Below are 20,560 nucleotides of genomic sequence, written 5' to 3' on the forward strand. Positions count from 1 at the left end.
TCGTTTAAATGCTAGAGAAGTTTATTTTAGATGCTGCTGGAAAGCTTCACATCCATTATTTATCTCGACTGTTTGTGCAATGCATTGAAATCGCAGTTTACAGTATGTTTGTGTGCATGTGTGTTTCAAACTGGAGCACTGTACCGCCTCTCTGCCAAGCCAGAGAATAAACTAAAGGTTGCAAATCTTATTTTTTCCCTATTTAGGTTGATTATAATAATTGTCACACATCTTACATAAAACAATGTTTGACCAAAAGGCACAAAAAAAAAAAATCTATGAACAATATGTTTTGTTTCTTCTTAGGCTTTCTTGTCGTATTGAGCTAGTTTAATTAACAAAGCTGGGTAGCTTTAAAATGTAGGTGCAAACACATTCATTAAGGTGATTGTGATCTGCATAAAACAGACACTCAACTGGACCAATCAGAGCAGAGCTGGACAACACTGTCTGGGGCTTTGGTCACATACACACACATGAAATCAACACTGGTGAATTTTTGCCTGCCGTTTTGCCTGAAACATTGTTTCCAATAAGAAAGCAAGTTCAGCCGAGCAGCTGGCCAGAATTTGTTTGATACTTTCAACGGGAAAAACACAGAAAAAGAAATAAAAAGTAAAAAAGTAAAGAAAGTAAATGAAAAGAGAGAAATTTTACCCCAACACTATCACATACAGGTGAATTTTGATCTTAAACCTTTCTTAACGGTTACAGTGAGAATAAACAACATTTGTTCTATGTATGACTGAAAGATCATATTTAATAAGTTTTGATTGTGTTTTTATCTGTTAATGTAACCTCCCTTTTCATTTTAGGTATGTGACGATTTGTCTTATTTGACACACTGCTGCAGCCATATTTGATTACACTTTATTTCCTTACTGCAGCTCAAAGCATATTTGTGGCTAGAGGTAGTTTAGTTAATAATATAGACCCATAAAGTTCTTTATATTATGCAGACCCCCATTTCCTCCTGGGTGGCAGAGGCATGATGGAGATGTGGGAGGCAGAGCTTCTATTTTGGGGTCTTAGAGGCAAAGCAGAGAGTGAGCTCGACTCACTCTTTCCCTCCTAACCTCAACTGGCAATCGTGCCATTCGCAGTGTGCCCATTCCCCAGTGTCCCCTGAAGCACCTCCAGATGTATTCAGCTCCCATTTGTCATTCCTGGGAATGTGGTGGCGTCAGCAGTTATGTCCCAACCTCCGCTGATGGCACCACACCACCACTACGAGGAGTTTCAGCCCCGCCTGAGGTCACCCTACTCCCTTATTACAGTTTTATACCTTCAGCGTGATGGATAATGATGTTGTTGCCCTATTTAGTCTGCTGTGGAAACCACACTCACGCATCAATTGCTCATTCAGTTGCATTTCATTTATGTGCTGGCTTTTTTCTCATAGATCTGTTAGCTACACTTGTGAATTTAGAATTTCTTTCTTTTTTTAAACCGATAACCTGTTTTCTGGTTATAAGTCATTGGTGCACGAGAACATGACTGTGAAAGTGAAACTGACGGTACAAAATGCTTCTTTCACAGCTATCATTTTCTCTTGTCATAGGAGTACAGGTGTTACTAATAACATTAACAATGTCTCTGTTGTGTTACCAGCACCAATACCAGGAAGCTGAAACTGAAGCAGCTAAATGGAATCCAGCCATTATTTACACATTTTCTTTCTTACTGTAACATGTCAAAATGTCATCTGTAAAAAGGCTGGATTTAATGCCTAATAATCAAAATATTACACTCAAATATAGCCTTATAAGTCAGTTATGTACAGTCTCAATATGCTTTAATTTAAAGGCTGCACCATCAAGAATATAGCAATGCTCGCTTCAGGCTAACTGTAGCTGGAGTTATTTAGCAACCTCTCGTTTTTTATCAATTCAATATCATCTTAAATTATAATATAATTTGAAGACGTCTATGGAGCTTAGAAAATGACAAAGTAATAAAAGGTTAGACAAAAAAAAAATATATATATATATATAACTATATACATTAAAACTGTTTGTCAAATTAAATAAAGAAGATTTTCCTTTAATCAGAATCAGAAATACTTTAATAATCCCAGGGGGAAATTATTTTTTGTTACAATACTCCAGTATACAAACAAACAAAAACAACATATGTAAACAAGTAACCATCTATTAGGAACACAAAAAATATATAAACTATATATATATTTAAACTATATTTATATATTAAAGGTATATAGAAGATCAAATTTACAGTTAAATAATGTGCAACAACTTCAAAAAGTGATTGAGCATATTAGTGTCAGATTACAGAAGGGGGTGTAGTCATGTTTATGCTGATTGCACGGGATAAGAGGGAAACAGAATTTCAATACTCTGTATGTCCTGTACATATAGCAGAAACTGACAATAAAGTTGACTTGAACGTGAACTTGAAGATGATGGTGTGTGTGGTGCTGCAGGCAGATGTTGGGTTTGCAGAGGGAGGGATGGACAGGACAACGATGATGACATGCGGGATCTCTCTCAGCAGACAGTATGGACGAGGTCCAACGGGTAGCAGGTCAACAGTTCGACATCCGGGCTACAGAGCTGCTCTCTGGTTGTGAGGTGACAGGTACAATCCCGGTCGGCCCGGACAATGTGGAAGCCATCGACGGAGATGTTCTGGTCCGTAGTGTCCCTGTGCAGCCATGTCTCTGTGAAGACATCAGACTGCATCCATACTCTGCGTGGCTCCGAGTTAGCGCTGTTAGTCGTTAGTTTAAGCTCCAATCAGTGGGTAAAAAAATTACTTAAAGTCTTTAATTTCTTTTCATTTGCCACAAACAAGCTGATCAAATAAAACTAAATTTAAGTAAATTAAATTTAACACATTGAGCACCAGCCGTTTCAGATACTTACCTCACTGTAAATTTTGGATAAAACTACACCTGCAAGTGCATCCATATACTCTGTATATTATATATTATTGCACTTAGTTGTCATTCAGCCATCTCTGAACCAATCAGCTATCATCTGACATGACAAAGATTTAGCCTCTGGGGGCCTGTGACAATGTTTCGGTGCTTCTCGTGTAGATAGTGGACATTTGGAAAACTGATACCCAGGCCCAGTTAATTATCAACTTGACAAAAAAAATGCGTTTCTGCTAAGCTCTACAAACATATATCTGCTTGTCTGCTCTCACAAAAACAAACCTAAATCATTGTCAGGCCTTTGGTTTTAAAGTTATGTATTTAGCTGCTACAGAGTTAATACTGTAGGTTACAATAGCTTCTAACATTTAAGACTCTCCAGCTTTCCAAAGGGAACCCTTGTTCAAAGTTCAAAGTTGAACTCTACTATGCAGAGCATTCATGAAGATTAATTTCACCTCCTCTAACACATCCACTGAAATGCTGCGGTTTTAAATCCCAGTGTGACAAAGCCATTATTCTACACAATGTCCTGACACAAATAGCTCACTACGAAAATGCTCTGAATGTAAGCAGGCAGCAAAAAATGGCCAAGAGGCCCACAAGTCATATACACCCAGATGGTTGGTGATTAGTTCCTAGATCCACCCTCCAATGAGCAAGGAGGATGACGTAAAACTTTAGAACAAAGAGCCTGAAGAGCAAAACAGTGTATGTTGGCACACAAACATTCATTTCATCTATTGACATAAAGAAAGATAGATTTATGTCCAGCCTAAGTTCTCTTTCATGCTTGGAATTAGTGAGTGAGGTGAGGGGTATTCAGTTGGTCACAACCAGAAAGTTAACTGCTACACGCCACTGAATCCGACACACTGGATCTTTGAATTTCTACCTGAATACTTTGTGTTTTGTTCAACTGATTAAATTCTGCTCACAAAAACAGATGTGATGGGCACAAATGGAGTTTTTACATAATGAGGAATCTCATCAGCTGGTGAGAGAATATGTTGGAGCCTGCAGTAACTTGTTGAGCAGCTAACAGCGGCGGCCCTCTGTCACAGTTTTGACAGCTCTGCTCCGGTCCCTCGTAGCTACAACAGTCGCCTACGGAAACACAAAGGCCCAGCGGCAGCATACACTGATGACGATCTAATAAATTCGACTCAATTAATTACCATGTTTAGCATAATTCTAGAGTTTAACAAAGGTCTTTGTAGTAGACGTGTGCATTACAACAATTATTCATTTTGATGAGCAGGGATTATAAATGAGGCAATTAACACGCTGTCAGATTGGCAGGGAAAGAGCCTCGCCTGCTCATTCTCTGAATCCTTTTTTTTTGCGTGTAAACTTCAGACATGAGTGCAGTGGCGGCGGCTAGTGTCAGGCTGTCAGATGGGGAGGGCTGAGGGTCAGCTGGGTGCTGGAGTGACCGGGACAGCAGTGGACAGTTGACCCCATCAGAACACAGAGGAGCTGATTTAAAGTGGAGATGCTGTGTCCTTCCATCCTCTCAGGTTAACCTGATTTAACTCATGCACACATACACACACACACACACTCTTAGGATGTTAAACCCCTCCTTTTTACACTTCACTTTACCACAGAGACACACAAACAGAGAAACAGCGATATACACACACACATATACACACTTGCTGCCAGCTAGTTAAGTCCCCAGGCGAGAGCTGGGGCTGCAGAGAGGGGGAACACATTAGCCTAATAAGGGCCATCTGGTGGCCATTCATTAACTTGACCATCCTTGAAGTCCCCGACCCAAAATGTCATTTTTCACTTTGCTGAGGAATCCGTTAGGTGACAAGATGAACTTGGGCCAAATTACCAAAGATGGAAAACGTGAGTGAAAAAGGCAGACAGAGAGAGTGAGAGAGAAGAGGGATGTGAGGAGGACTTGAGGTGGTGTTGGTGGTGGGAGAAAAGAGAGACAGAAAACAGAGGACTGACAGGGAGTGGGAGCATGAGTGAAGCCAGAAAGGGAAGTTAATTAGCTGATATTGTATATACTGTGGGCTGATCCGAAGCATTAGTGACACTGTGAAATGGAAAAACACTATTACTGTAGCACACCATTAGCTAAGTCTTCATATCATCATAGTAAATGGTCAATGGTCAACAATGGTGCCAAACATTTGAAATTTGTATTTTTCCATTCAAAAAACATCTATGATTAAAAAAAGTCTTACCTTAATGTCCACCAAGACACAGGAAGTGCAGTGGACGGAATAATAAAGGCACTGTGACAGATACCTATGTAGTTCATCTCAGACCTTGACTCACACTCATTTACCATGATAAGTGATTCTTAAATGAGTGTACGCTCACACACGTGAGCTGCAAAGCCCTCATGCAACAGGGGGTCTGCACGGGTTTAATCAAGCCATCTGATTAGATGCGCGTGCGGAGAAGCACCTTTCTGTCTCGTACCAAAACACTCCAAGGTCATATGCAAATGCTATCACTGTTTCTTACCGCCTTAAATGATTTCAAGTGGTAATGCAAGTCATCTGTATGTTTTCTTCTTTTATCCTTGATACTCAGCGGTCAGTGCTGTTCTGTTTTTGCTCAGCAGTAGCAAGAGGATAAATGTGTTTTTATTTTTTTATTGCTATCTACAGTACGTTCAAGGTTATTGAGAATAAATGGAACCGTTTTAGTACAGCAGGTAATATAGTTTTTTACAGTAGGACAGTTTTATATCATTAGAACCATATGGACATAAACTGTTGGACATATTAACACTTTTTCCTGTATGTGAACATGAGAATAACAATGAACATACTGACTTATTGACTGAGCATTAATGTCAATACTTTGTTATTTATGTTGAGTTTCTATAGGTGTGAGGTATGAGAAAGGCCCTACCTAGAACCAATGTTTGGTTTGTCCTTTCTGGGTATTGTATAAACATGGCGGACTCTGTGGAAGAGGACCTACAGCATCCGTATAAAAGGCTCATTCTAAAACATAACCAAACATAAAGATACTAACTTTCAGGTGATTATACATTAATGAGAATAGTTTGTTATGCATGTTAGATTACATTTCTGTCATATTCTGTGAATACAGCCCCCTAACAATTTAACTTTTGAGCTGATGGTGATGCCAAATGTGTGTCGCTTTGGCTCAAGTTACAGTAGATATGTCAGACAAACACTGGAAGTCTAAATGATTTTATTAACAACTGCTTGAACTCTTTCATGGCTAAAACGCCTGTCAATTTAGAACAAGCAGAAAGTTCAGAATGTGGCTTTCCTACCAACACCATTAAACCATCCATTATCACATATTCAGTAAGTGATGGATTATGTGGTCCAACACACACGCTCACACAGTGGTATATACATGATTTCATTCTTGCTTTTAATCAGTAAACAGTAAGTGTCATGTTGCTAAGCTCAGATATATTTATATCTTCATCAGTGAAGTCGCAGCAAACCAAAGCTGTGAAGAAGACTATCGAGCAAACATGCATGCATAATTATGTCACTCACACACCTGTTTGTGTCCTTGGGGATAAGCGAAAGCAAAAAGGTATTTTCTACTGCTCAGAGACGGCTCCTTAATGAAGGTCTTCCTTGGCAACAATCTAGGTTACTGACTGAATTTGCTCATCAGTGCAAACCAGAAAGAGATTGTCAGCTGGTTGGACACGGGTTTCAGGAAACAAAAATGTTATGTATTTGCTCATTATCCCTTTTTACAATTCATTCAGAGAAGCACTCTGGTGTCTATACTCTCGTACTGACAAGCTTTAAGATTTTCATATAGGGAGGGAATCATTTTACTTACTTTACTTTGATCTCTTTCAGCATTATCCCACTTTTGTTTCAGTAATCATGCTAGAAGTGACAAGACTTGCTCAAGGGAACTTCGTTTCTAGCTGATGAAAGGCAAATAGAGAGGTTTTAGTTTACTTTCCCTCGTTGTAGCTGTGGAGCTGCCAACAAACATGCTGCGCTATCCAAACCCTGGAGGTTGCCCAGTCATCCAATTGCCAGGCCGAAGGACTTTTAGCCATATTTGTCTCTTTACCATCCAATAATGCCTTTTGTTTGATTCTCTGCCAGAGCCTTTGCTGAGATATTCCCATTAGTAGTGCTGGACCACAATACGGCTGATTATCCCATCCTTATTAAAGCTGCAGGCATGCCAGCAGTGGAGCACACTGTATTTACAGCACCAGAGATGCTCTTTTGTTCATCCGATAAAAAGGAAAGATACAGGAACGTTGGCTAATGATGGCACAGATGACCATCTTGGCCCTCATTTGTAGTTAGCAGGCAGCATGAGGCATCACTCCTTCCCTCACACAGACACCTTTTTACTTCCATCTCCCATTACATGGTGTACCTGCAGAAACATCAAAGATTACAGGAATTAGCCTGCCTCTTTGAAGGTGAACAGTGCTACAGTGATGGTAATTCTTGAACCTCCATCTCCTTTTCTTTAAAGTGACATATACGTAAAATAAAACATATCACTATCTGTCAAGTGCGGCCTCATTTTTCTTTAAAAACAAGCTGAGAAGACAAAACAACAAGGGGATTATTATTTAGCTAGTATGGTACAACATATGAAATCCATAAAGCTGTGACTGACACGTTTTCTATCAGTGACTGATCTAACACACTGACTCTGCTGTCGTTTCACTGTGTGGTTAAAAGCTAAAAGATCCAAGTCTCACATGTCTGAAACGCATTTTGCACATCAGACATTTTGCCACAGATATGGCACTGAATCAATTCTGTTTCTGATGAGACAGCTGTCTCTGGTCCTATTAGTGCAACACACACACACACACACACACACGCACACACACACACACACACACACACACCACATTGATATAACAGCCTTTAAGAAAGATGATGTGAATGAATACCTGTTGCGCCAACAAGTTTCTGTCAAAACAAATTTGCCCTCAGTGACAATAATATCACAGAGATGACTTTCACTTACATCTTTGATTCATTTATTTAGCGACAACTAAGCAAATGATTCTTACAATGAGAGGTTTACGCTGACAAATTGTAATTAATGTGATCAAAGCAAAAACTTATAAAAAAAGGAGTTAGACTGAAAATATAGAAAATTAAAAAAACAGTTCACAGGATTTCTTTTTTTGGGCATGTGAGCTTTGTGACTTTTTCCCTTTGACCCTGTGTTTGTTCAGTTTATCAGTATATCAGTGTTGACACTGTGCTTGTACACACGCTGTTTGTCCACAGCACACACTACATCTGTGGAAAAAACGGCCAGTGTGTACTCAGGTTGATACTATGCACACACACACACACACACCGCAGGGAAGAGCATGACACAGAAAAACAAACAATCTTTTTACTTCAAATCTCGACACTGCTATATTCAGTCACTTGTTTTCTGAGAACACGAATGAGTCAAGTGTGACATGAGAGTGGTTTGCTTCATTTGCGCTCACAGTGCAAGTGTGTACGGTATCTAAATTCTAATGAAACATTTTTCAGAGAGAACTGCCAGTATGTCACATAAAACAACTGTACATAAAACTATCAGTAGTGGCATCAAGAAATGTGACTAATACTCCAACACTGAGAACAACAATGGAGTTGTGATCCACATGTGTGTGACACATGCATGAAAAGCTCTGTCTAAAATGACTTCTGGGCTTTTTAATGGTGCCTCTTAGCCATGCTCCACCTACACAGGTGTCTCCACTTTAGCCACCTCTTCCCCACTGTGTGGGCATGTGCAGACTCGCTCAATTGACATCTTCCTTAGTCTCCTGTTGCATGTGTTAAGGCGTCATTCTTACTGCCGTGTTGATGACTGTGAAGTCATGTTGCAGCAGTGAGCAGAGGTCCACAATAAGTCAGAACACCTGTTAGGGCGTACAGGGCACACAGGTGGCTGTTGTAACTCTAATAGGAGAACGACTTGATGCAAACCTAAATCCTAAATCAATATATAATCAAGAATCTTTAAAGGCCCACTGAACTAAACATTCATTCTTCTAATAGTCGGAGTAGCATCAAAATGATAGTGTGAAGTTAAGATGTTATTTTAAGGTAAAAAAGTGTTTCTTTATGTTGTATTTACCTTTCTGCAGTGATAGCACCACCTGCATTTGTTTTCTCCAGACGATGTGATTGTGATGTTGATACCGATTTGTTTCCTGCGGTATCTGTGTAGTAAAAATAGTCATAGGCCTGTTTCACAGAAGACACGTTGTCACGTTTGAAAAACACAGGTGTAAATCAGAAAATGAATTATGGCTGAATTCTGTTTAGCTGCTTCAGTTTCAGCTTGCTGCTATTGTGAACGCAGGTTCACTGTTACGTTGTCGCTGGAACACAAACACGACTGTTTGTGATGAATCAGGTTTGTGAAGAATCAATTATAATTTGATTTCTACCCAACTTGATCATGATTTGCTCCGACTTCATGCCAAAAAAAGCAGCGATAATCTCACGCGCCACAGTTCCTCTCCACCGAATGCAAACCTTTAAGGCATGATGGGATATGCTGTGCTCTCCTCCTATATATAAATGTCCCAATGAGAATTCTAGCCTATCTAATTGGATCTAACAGGATGTAAATATTTCTTTGACTTCCTGTCGAGACTGTGAAGGCTGTTGGAGGCTGTCCGTCTTGACTGCAGCATCCTGTCACTGCTCCCTGCTGCTCCTGTTGCCTGTTCTCGTCCGTTTTCCAGGCAGGACTAACATCTGCTGTGAAAAACCCTATTAAGAGTTGGAGGAATACAGTGTTTAATTCAAAACCATGTCACACAATTCTCATCTTTCATTTCCATAATCTATGAAAGTGTGGAGTAATATTCACTCTGAGAATTTAAGATGTCTTAATTTATATTTATTTTATGGTTTTGCCCCTTTTGTAAAGTTGCAGGAACCCACTATCCAGACATAATAATTAGAGTTACATGTGAGAAATCATAGAATACTGTGTAGTACAAAATATCACAAAAATTGTGGTCTTTCTGTAACATCTACAGAGAGGATTAAACATCCCATATCAGGATCACTCTTTGAAAACCACCTGTCTTACGTCTTTAGGACTGTACATTAAGTATTTACCATTATAGCACATAATATCAAATGCAGTCTTCATTAATATTTATTTAAACTGTAGGCCTGTTTAGCCATGATTTGTTGTCCTGTCCACTTTGTATGTATATCTAGAGCCAGCACGGATTGATATCTTCAATAAGATTATTTCTCAATTTTATCAATTCAGTTCCATTTACACCTTTACCAGCATAAACATATGTATGGCCATAGTTCCCAGTTGCAGGTGCATCATACCACGGCACAGGAAAAGGTTGTTGTTGCTAAACTGTCACATCAAAACTGCTTTACTCATGCAGGGGTGGCTGGTGTCGGTTCCCCTTCACTCCTGACTCTCCCTTGCATGAGAGCAGTATTTGACATCCATCAACCATATTGAGCCACGATGGAATTTTCGGTTTTTACATTTCAAACGTTCCCTGCTCACAGCTGAAAAGCCATCATGGATGTCAGGGATTTTGAAGAACACGTCTGGTAAACCTTAAACCCTGATGACTTAACTCTGTGCCACTGCACAATATTCCCCCTTCAACAAGGTGTCACCCCTCAGTCTCACTTCTCAATCACTTTGTCTCCCATGTGTTGCCTCACTCTGCAGATACGATGTGGTCCAGCGTTGAGTAAACACGCTGTGCTGATGTGATGTGAATCAAAAGATAATGAAGAAATCTTTCATTTATTCAAGTCTGCACAGCTATGGTCCTGCATACAGAAAAGAAACATGTGACTAAAACTTTCTTCTTCTTTTTTTTACATAATCTGAATAAACCTTTTTGGTCTGTTTGGTCACTATGCCTTTTAAATGTCACACTTACTAAAAACATAATACTCTAATTTCTTCTGTAATCATGGCAATATACAGTAAGACTGTCTAACTTTAAGAATGTCCTGTGGTTGCACACACTACAGGAACAGCAAATTTGACATTTCCCCCAAGAAAAAAATTATACAACACCAATATGTTCCAGCCAGGTAAGAATCCTAGATGTGTAACACTTAATCACCAGCAGGGAGACATATTACCCTGGTAACATCACTGTGGAAACTCTCAGGTGTCCTGCTCTCCAAAGGAATCTGTACCTTTGAAAAATGGAGCATTGAAAGTATTCATTACTTAGCCAAGCATTGAGATTACCCTGCTAATGCTAGGGTAGTTTAAAAAGAAAGATGTGGGCCAGAGGAGAAAAAAACAACTTTTTATCTTGTCAATAGAAACATTTCTAAAAGAAAAAAAGAAACAATTTCAATCCAGGCTTGTAGCTGAGTAGCTGCTTTAGTATCCATTAATGGACATGGGCTGTATGTCTAGTTTCAATGTGGAGAAACCACTCAGCACCCAGTGTAGGGAAAAAAGAAACACTGATCAATAAGTGCTGTGTGCGGTTCAATAAGTGCATTGATCATCACACAAACAAACACATCACAACCATAGCGGGAATAAGAGTGCTGGGGCAAGGTCAATACCTCTCAACTCGATCTAATGTAAGTCTGCTTAAGCCTGTTTTCACTTGCCCTCCAACACAAAATCAGTTAAAGAACAGAAATGGAATATACACTAAAGTTTTATAATCAGATGTCTGGTATTTTTAAAGATACTTGAAAAAAGATGATCTCTAGATTATTTTATTAAATTCTCCATCAATGCAGGTTCAAATCATTTTAGCAACCAAGGAGAGTTTATCTTAGTATAATTAAAAAATGCAGTATGAATTCGTCTATCCTCTAACACCCACTCTTCACATTTCACATGAAAGTTAAAAGTATGAATTACTGTTATTTTGTCTGACACATCCTTAAGATAGATTAGGGAGGAAAAAATGTGTTTTATTGTAGAGATAAGACTCTTTATATGCACAATAAACAGTTCCCTTTACATCACAGCTGTCCAGTCCTATGCCAAGAAAGTGTTTTCAGATTTCTCTGCAATTCCAAGTGTCCTTCATGTTATTTATAGGTTTTTTTTTGTTAATATCAAGGGTGAAAAACATTTTTTGTCAACCAAGGACACATATGATAAGTTGCCTGACCTGAACAAATGGGAAACCTGTGGATATTTATGGTCAAAATCATGTAGGCAACTACATCAGTGCCATTGTTTGTATTCTTAGTTGTATCAGATTGGTATGAAAGCTTTGAAAAAATTGACTGAACACTACCTGTCCAACACCAAATCTTTAGCAGCTGAAAAACTAGGTCATGAGTTGGTAGACACCCAAAACATAACCAAGAAGAAAGTGAATACTGCTAATAATTAACTTGTGTTTGTTCAGCCCATCAAAGCTCACCAATTAACACATTATATTTTGACAAGATCCTGCTGGAGACCCAAATCACTTACAATGCTTGTCTATGCTTGTTTTTCCAGCAAGGAACTCAAAGAAATTGTTCAGCATAACTGGTGCTGTATGCATCCTATCTCTAATTCCAAATATGCTCTTTGCTCTTGAGTCCGTCTCAAACATATTAATGCTAATTAATGCAAGAAATGTTTAAATGGTCTATTCTCTCCTTATTTTTAGGAAACACATTGGATGTACTGTATTTATGAATATTAAATTTAGGTGTGACTCCAAAACTAAAGAATCCAATAATGTTGGATGGATAAAGATCCCTAAAGTTTGCTTGAAAACGAAGAATGCATCAAATGGCCATTTGCAAGTAAAAGCTTCAAGATTCACTGCCAGAGAATTGCGGCTTTAGGTTTACTTTACAGACATAGATGAGAAAATGGAAAGCTTTGCATCTTCATTGACTGTAAATGGCAACCACAAACACACACAATCTACCTCAAAGTGAGAAAGTATTGATTTCTTTGGAACTGTGTTCTCTTCATCAGAAAATCTCCACACGTTTTGAGTTGTGTTACTGGATTTCACTCTCACAATTTATCTGCTAAATCTGACAAAGACACTTGTCCCCTTGAGCTACAGTGGCCTGGAAGCGACACAAACAGTTAATTAATTACAGCATAGATTCAAAGAAACATTTGTTGCCTTCTTAACCAAGATGCTTTTGTTGAGTTGTTGATTCCCCACAGATAAATTCCATACAGTTTTTGCTACGGGGCAGGAATAAAAAAAATAACACACCCAATAACCCTTTAAACACTTTTCACCAGTCATTTCCACAAAGCACATTACAGGGTGGAGATAATCCTGTGGCAGCGGCTCGTTTGCTCCGAGGTATTTCAGTGATGCTTCATGGTTGGGTCAGCCAACAGCTGCTGGAGGTGAGATATCTAGGATGAAGTCCTCTCCCCAAACGCCGTCAACTCTATTTTAATTCTCCACGCAGCATGGTGCATTGACACCTGGGCTGAACACATGGTTAAAATTAGGGCCACTGTAGGGGACCTTGACAAACAAGTGACTTTGACTGAATTTACTAGGCTGTCCCAGGAGTCAGAAGCCTCTCTCACACACAGCAGTGGTCGTGGAAATAGAGTTTTGTTTTATTTTGTGTTATCTATCAGCAGTAATTTTCAGCATTAAACATGTGATGTAACTTTAAATAGTAAATGGCCGAAGCAATGCTAATAACGTCATTAGGATCCCTAACAAATTAGATATGAAACAATACAGCTGCTACATATACAGTAGCTAACTTTGAATCAGTACAATCCAAACAGAAATCAAATGAATGATCTCAGTTCAATTTAATAAAATGTCCTAGAAATGAAATAAAATATGGCAAAACAATTTTAAAAAATCAAAGAATAGAAACCCCCAATCTCTTATTTTAATTTCATGAAAGGAGCTTCAGTACACTGAAGATTTTTCAAAATATGAAGTTTTGAATTTAATTTGCTTTTTAAAATGTTTTTATTCGGGTTTGGTGGCTCAGGGTCAGACACAAGCAAGAATATAAAACATCCAAATAAATTAATCTGGTGTATGAGAGAGAATGTGCCAGGAAACAAAAATCTGTTATTTATTTTGTCTTGCTGTCTCGTTAGACTGGATTATAAAAAGCTGAGAAGAAAGTGAATTTACAGCAGCTAGTGAATGTGTTTTCAATCCAGATCAAGTTTCATGTCTTGATGTCTCTTGTCTTAGAACATGTACATTAGAAAAAAGTCAGCACATCAATCAATGGTCCTCAGTTGCTTCACTCCCACTGAGTCAAACTTTTTAAAAACAAAAGGATGCATGTTTAGCCAGAGCTGCGGTTTGAATATTTCAGGTTATGGATGAACTGTCGAGTATTTGACAAGACCCACTATATAAACTTTGAACACAGGCTCTCTGGGAGACATCGATAGTTGTAAATATTTAATTCAGTGCCTCCGACAATACATGCCACTGAAACAAATCTTTACCAGATTGAATTCAAGATAAATAGCACGGAAATATCACCAAAGCTGATACACAGATTTTTATGCCATCATTTTGTCAGGGTGGCTTTGTTGTGGGTGTCTGTTCCACAGATCACATGTTAGTTTATGAAACGTGTCAGCACTTCTTAAGTAGCACCTCAAGTGTTTGGAGCAGATTATAGTGCAGATATAAATAAATTAACAATGCAGTATGTAAAGGCACTTCAAGGACCTGGAACAGAAGTCATAAAGTAAAATTTCTAATGAGTATTATACCAATCATTTTGCTAAATGCATGGATATACCTGCAGAGAGCATTACGCAATGACTTACAATTAACAGAAAACCAAGAGCTATTCTACAGTTAAGGTTGAAATGAATTTGCCAATTTTTCTGTTCTTTAATGAAATGTTAATGTAGCCTCAGTATGGTTTGCAGCTGTAATATGAAGGAAAAAGTAACACACACAATATAAAACATTTTAACATACACACAAGTTAGCTGAACTAAAGTTGAATAATCAGTTCAAAGTTGTTTTATTATAGTGAAAATGTGAGAAAAATTTGAGTTTAGGTTAAATAAACTCAAGATATTAAGTTGAATGAAAGACTGTTTCGTCACACTGACAAGTGGTGCAGTCAGGTCATTTTACATTTACATTTTCTTGGTTCGTCGTTTCTTCATTTGACACAAACCTGTGGTTACTAATGCCACATTTGCCACATTGTGCTTAAGATTTTTTTCATTATTATGAAAAGAAACAACCATGCTGTAGCTTAACATGTATTAAAGACAGCAGGTTTTCACCATGTCTACGTTCATTCAGTCAGAAGACTTGACAAGTCAGAAGAAATGAGTTTTTAAGTTGTGAAGTGGTCTTAAAATCGATACTAAACATCTAAGTTGAATTTACTTTAGATTTATAAAATCTATATATTTACTTCAAGTTAATGACAAAACATTAGTTAATTGCACTAAATACCAGTATGATTGCTTACAGCTAAAAATACATGTCTGTTTCCATGGGTCTTTCTAATAACTTCAAATAGTAAAAAGACATTTCCATGAAAGAATGATTTCCTTTGGTACAAGGTCATCCCAGTTTTCTCTGTCTACAGAATAGAAAAACAGTGACGACCTTGATCAAAATGTTGCATTTAAACCTAATTAGAGTGGTTTATTCATTATTCATTCGTTAATGGAAACATTTCTAAATCTCTCTCTAAATATTATGAATTGTATGGTACAGACTAAATAACTCTCTAGGTTAATCTAACACTCCATTTTGATTTTTTTTTTAACTAGAAATGTACCAAATGAGCACTGTTTCCAGTTCCATTATAATGGGCAGCAAATATCAGTTATTTTGAGGATATGTCTTGGAAAATTACAAGGAATCTATTTAGAAATGATGGACCAGTGTGTTAGATTATTGTATGTTGGATTTGGTTGGCAGGTCCTCAACATTAAAAGAATAAAAAACACAATCAGGACATCCATCCATGCTCTTACAGTATGAAGACAGTCTAAAATTGAATTTAAAGCCAACACAATTATGTACCTACCTGTGATCAATAAATGATCAACACAGTTTAATTTTTAAACTTTTATTCACTTAAATTCTCAAGTGTTAAAGCAAGAACAAAACATTTATAATGTCCTTTGGTGGGATTTTATTACACTTTATTAATACTGTATATGTAAACTGATATTCTTTGATGCCAGCACGTTGCCAATACAAAGGAAAATCAACTGCACAACTAAAAGTATTAACAAATAAAATAAGGTGAATGAAAGAAATGAAAATCAAAAGAAAAGGAAACCATACATTTGCATCTGTATGTCTTAAATAGATACATTAAAGGTTGCCTTTTTTCAATCACAGTTCGGCAAAGATACAAAAAGACTACATGACTCTTTTTTTGTTTGCTCTGTCGAGAAAAAGAACTTGCAAATACACCGATGGTTTTCTATGCACTTCTCGTCTGCTCAGGTGAAAAGCTATCCTCTGACCATGATCGTAGGGAGCGTGGTGGCTCTAAGATAGAAAAAGAATCAGACAGCTTTATTGGAGTATCTTTTTGGAAGAGAGGGAAGGAGGGGAAAGAGAAGGGTTTCTTACACATGTGCATCACTAACATCGGACAAAAGAATCTTTCAACCAACAAGGGTTTACAGAGTAACGTTCACGAAAGCACAGGTCTGTGGCGGCATGGCGAGGGGATTGGGGACTGGAGGACGGAGAGGGAGGGTGGATGAACAGGAGGGAGGATGAGATAGAGCTTGAAGGAGAGACAAAAAGCGAGAGAGGGATCGACGTGGGTAAGGTTTTTGTGTCACAAAGTGGCAGTCCGGACAGATTTCCTTCTATCCACAATGCACTGACAGCAAAGAATGCTTCCTGTGATTATTTTTTTTTCTTCTTCTCTTTTTGTTTGTCGTTGTAATGAAGTATAACGGTTATGTTTTAGAGGCCAGTCTTTGCCGTTCAGCAGGGACAGTTTCTTTGAGATTTCTTCGGCGTCAGTCCAGCCAACATTAACTCGCAGAAGCATCCCGGGGGGACCGGCGGCCACTGACGGCTCGTGCAAGAGCTGATTGGTCGCAGCTGTTGTTGCTGTGGCAATAAGAGAGGAAGTGAACCAGTCTGTCATCTTCACTTATCCCTTCTCAAACTGGAAGGAGCTCAAGTACCTGGTATGGCTTAGAGGGGGAGGGGGTCTCACTGTTCTTTGCTCATTTTACTCTTATTAGGCAAATGCTCTGTTACTCTTCTTTGTATAATATCTGGCATTTTTAGAAGTATATGTTTTTTTTTTTTCATTTCTATATATTCTTTGAAATTAAATGAAAAGTTTTTGCACTCATTTGTCTGGCACATTCTCTTTATTGTCAGCGCGAGTGTCCATTGAGTCTGGCGGCGGAGAAGCTCAGTACAGTACAGTCCAGAAAGCTCATGTCTTGTTTAATGGTTGTTGATTATTTTTGAAAGGGGAGATGGGAAGGTTAAGGTGGAGGCGGCAGGGGGTTTATCACTCCCACCAGGTCATGGGTCTCTTTAGAGCACGGTGGGCCAGCAGGAGGCCTCTCTCAGCAGTGCTGAGCCCAGTAGCAGAAGCAGCAGCAGCCTCGGGGAGGATGGGGTCGTGAGGGGGGCCTGGCCCGAATCGGGACCCCCGCAGCCCCCTAGCTCCGACTCACAGCGGCGCTTCTCACACTGCAGGCCTGTGTAGGCTGCGGGACAGTTGCAGCGGACGTTGTTGACACACACTCCACCATTTTGGCAGCGCTGGAGCTCGTTGTCACACACCCGGGCTGAGGCGGGAGCAATGTAAAGACAGAAGAGAGGAGTGAGAATCAAACATGCAAGAAATTCTGGGTGACACTTTACTTGAAGTGTACTATCATGCATCAAAAGCACATTATAAGAGCGTTTATTAAAAAATGCAAATCATTGAATAATCGACCCCATTAAGGTGGTTTAAACATGGGGAAATTCTTTTCTTCAAGTAAAGTGTAACCACTTTTTATTCCAGATTTAAGATCTTCCAGGAGTAGTTTGACATTTTGAGATGTGCACTTGTTCCCACACGTTAGATAAGAAGATTGATAGCACTCTCATGGGTGTTTGTGCTGGACTTCCTGGATTCTCTGTTGATTGGTAACTTTTCCCAGCCAGGAAACAATCACAAAGAGGCACATAGACCCCCATAAAACAGCGAATTGTCATTTTAAACTCTCACCAGCTGCTGCCTACAGCTTCATGGTTTCTGTACAGATGTAAGAGTGGTATCAATATTGTCATCTTGTCGTCCACTAGATTGTCTAATTCATTCTTACAGCAAAATTACATGAAAAATATACACATAGTGGGATTACACCTAATATCCTGGTTTAAGGTGATGACAAATCTGTATTTTAAACTTCCCATTAAAAATGTACACATTGATATTTTTAATGTGCAGATTTTTCCACATTTTTAAAAAACACATTTCACATCCTCCAGTATCAATTTAACATGCAATTGAAAAAAAAAGAAAAAAGTAAAACCCTTTATAGATAGGTACCTCATTTCAACTCATTTTTGTATGCAAACATAATCAGATCTGTCTCTGGTGTGAGCAAATACCCCTTTAATCATTTCCATTTCTGTAATAACAAAGTTAATTAAAGTCCCATCCCACCAGCTATGTTACCGCACAGAAACACTCAGTTTCCTCAAAGCCTGAAAGGCTTTCCCCCAAACAGCAGTGACTTTAGACAAACTGAACGTCAGGTGAAAATTGGTGTATATTTAGAGCTGGGACACCGAGGCCACTCTATTCCCAGTGGAGGCAAGCTGTCAAGCAAGCTGGAGGCAAACAAAGCAGCGCCGCACAAACTAATAAACCAACAGAGACAAATAAACAGTGATAAACACAGGGGCCACTTCTGCCCATTCCAGTCCTTTATGGGAGTGGAAAACAATGTGGTGAGCAATCTATGAACTCTTTGGGACATAAATATCACAATAACAAATATCAGCCGTCTCCCCTAATGCTTAGGATTGGATGCATGCTGTCTCCCAGGAATAGCCAAATAGGGCTTTGATGGGAGGCTTGTTAAGAAACATTGACTCTGCGAATCCTGTTTGTGCCACGTCTGTTTTGTTGGAGAAAAGAGAGCTGCTGTTTGGTTCAGTAACTTTTGCTTCAGGCCACAGCTCACCAATTACCATTCACAAGTAGACCCAAATAAGACATCTGAACTCTATCTTTGTTTTTCATTTTCTCCAAATGACAGATCAATTTCATAACCAGTTCAACCACGCAGCAGAAACCAAAGCAATGAGTCAATATATAAAGCTACAGCTACGGCTAGAAAAATCTGTTTCTTTCTTTGGAAAGCCTTTCTTCACACGATTTTTTTCTCCATGTGGTAGGGCAGCTAAACTTGGTAATTAACCTGCCACGTGACAAAAACAATCATGTGTATTAATTAAGGAATTACAGGTTTTTTACAAAGAGGCCTTGATATGATCAGTACACAGGAGAGACTCCTTTAATTAGACGATGACCTTTCATTTTATCCCACCATAGCTTTCATGATAAAATGCTAACATCTCGCATATTTTTAAGGATATTCAAAGTGGTATTTAAATATTTCACAGAAAATCTTGAAATGACATGCACAAAGTAAAACCAACCCAAGGTTAACCATCTGCAACAGAGCATGAGGAACCTGAAAGCAACGCGGAAGCTGCAGATGCAAAATGACTGCCACTTTAAAATGTGCAGCATTCTATGTTGTGCATTGTGATAAAAGCATGTCATTTGAATTGCATTATAGTTCATTTTCCACCATACTAAGGATGGCTTTCCTACTTGAAAAACAACTCAATACAAACAAATTCAAAATGTCTGTGAATGTGAAAGTTGAGTTAAAAGTGCCTGACAATAGCTATGTGGAATGGTCGGACGCTCATAGATATCTTCAGCAGCATGGCCATGCTCCTCAGGTTGCATTTAGCCTCAATTTAACTGGTTCACTGTCTTCCAGAAAGTAGGCTGAGCCCAAATACAGCAACATGCGCAATTGGGCAAAATGGCTTATTTCTTTTAGAAGCGAGAGAACAGATCAGAACAGAGAGATATTTTTAAAAGGTCTGGGTCACTCAGAAATGAAAACATTGTCATTATTTACTGACTCTCAGCTGTTTCCAATGAGGGAAACCATTACATTACAGATGACTGTATGATGCTAAACACTGCTCAACAAAGTTCAGTTGACTTCAAAAGAAAAGTTCAGGCAATGGCCGACCCCTGCAGGCAAAGCACTTCATTGGCTGCCAATTAAGCAATGCTAGTGGCCAGAATGAAACAGAGATATTGATTTTTAAAAAGAACACCAATAACACGTTTGTTAAAGATTCATAGCAAGAGTCAATGAAATAAAAGGTACTGTAACACTGAAGGGGAGAGCAAAACCTGCAGGTATAAAGGAACAGTAGGGCATTATGGGTTATAACCTGATCTGCTTGCTACTTGTTTGGCGCATGTTCAAGGGGAAGTGTTGTAACTAAAAACAAGTGTAACAGTGCTACCGTGGTTTTTTTAATACACTAAAGATGAGTAGACGAAAGCCTGAAAACTGGATAAAACTGGGTAAAATGAATTATTCTGGGAGCTCTGTACCTTCATATCTCTCATATTAACCATTTCCCTGCATGTAAACAGAGCCAGCACAGGCAGTAAATGACAAGATTTGTAGCGTTTG

General features: G+C 38.7%; 1 protein-coding gene across 8 annotated transcripts in view; it reads right to left on the reverse strand.

Moving 5' to 3' along the window:
- Positions 1 to 15,971: 15,971 nt before the first annotated feature.
- Positions 15,972 to 20,560, reverse strand: part of ntng1a (netrin g1a) — a 243,365-nt gene continuing 238,776 nt past the window's right edge. For all 8 annotated transcript variants that reach the window (XM_027274086.1, XM_027274085.1, XM_027274084.1 and 5 more), the window contains one exon: positions 15,972 to 17,620. In XM_027274086.1, coding sequence (XP_027129887.1) covers positions 17,364 to 17,620 — 257 coding nt within the window. In that variant the 3' untranslated portion in view covers positions 15,972 to 17,363. The remainder of the gene's footprint in view (positions 17,621 to 20,560) is intronic.

This window comes from Larimichthys crocea, chromosome XXIII, assembly GCF_000972845.2.
Source record: "Larimichthys crocea isolate SSNF chromosome XXIII, L_crocea_2.0, whole genome shotgun sequence".
NCBI lineage: Eukaryota > Metazoa > Chordata > Actinopteri > Sciaenidae > Larimichthys > Larimichthys crocea.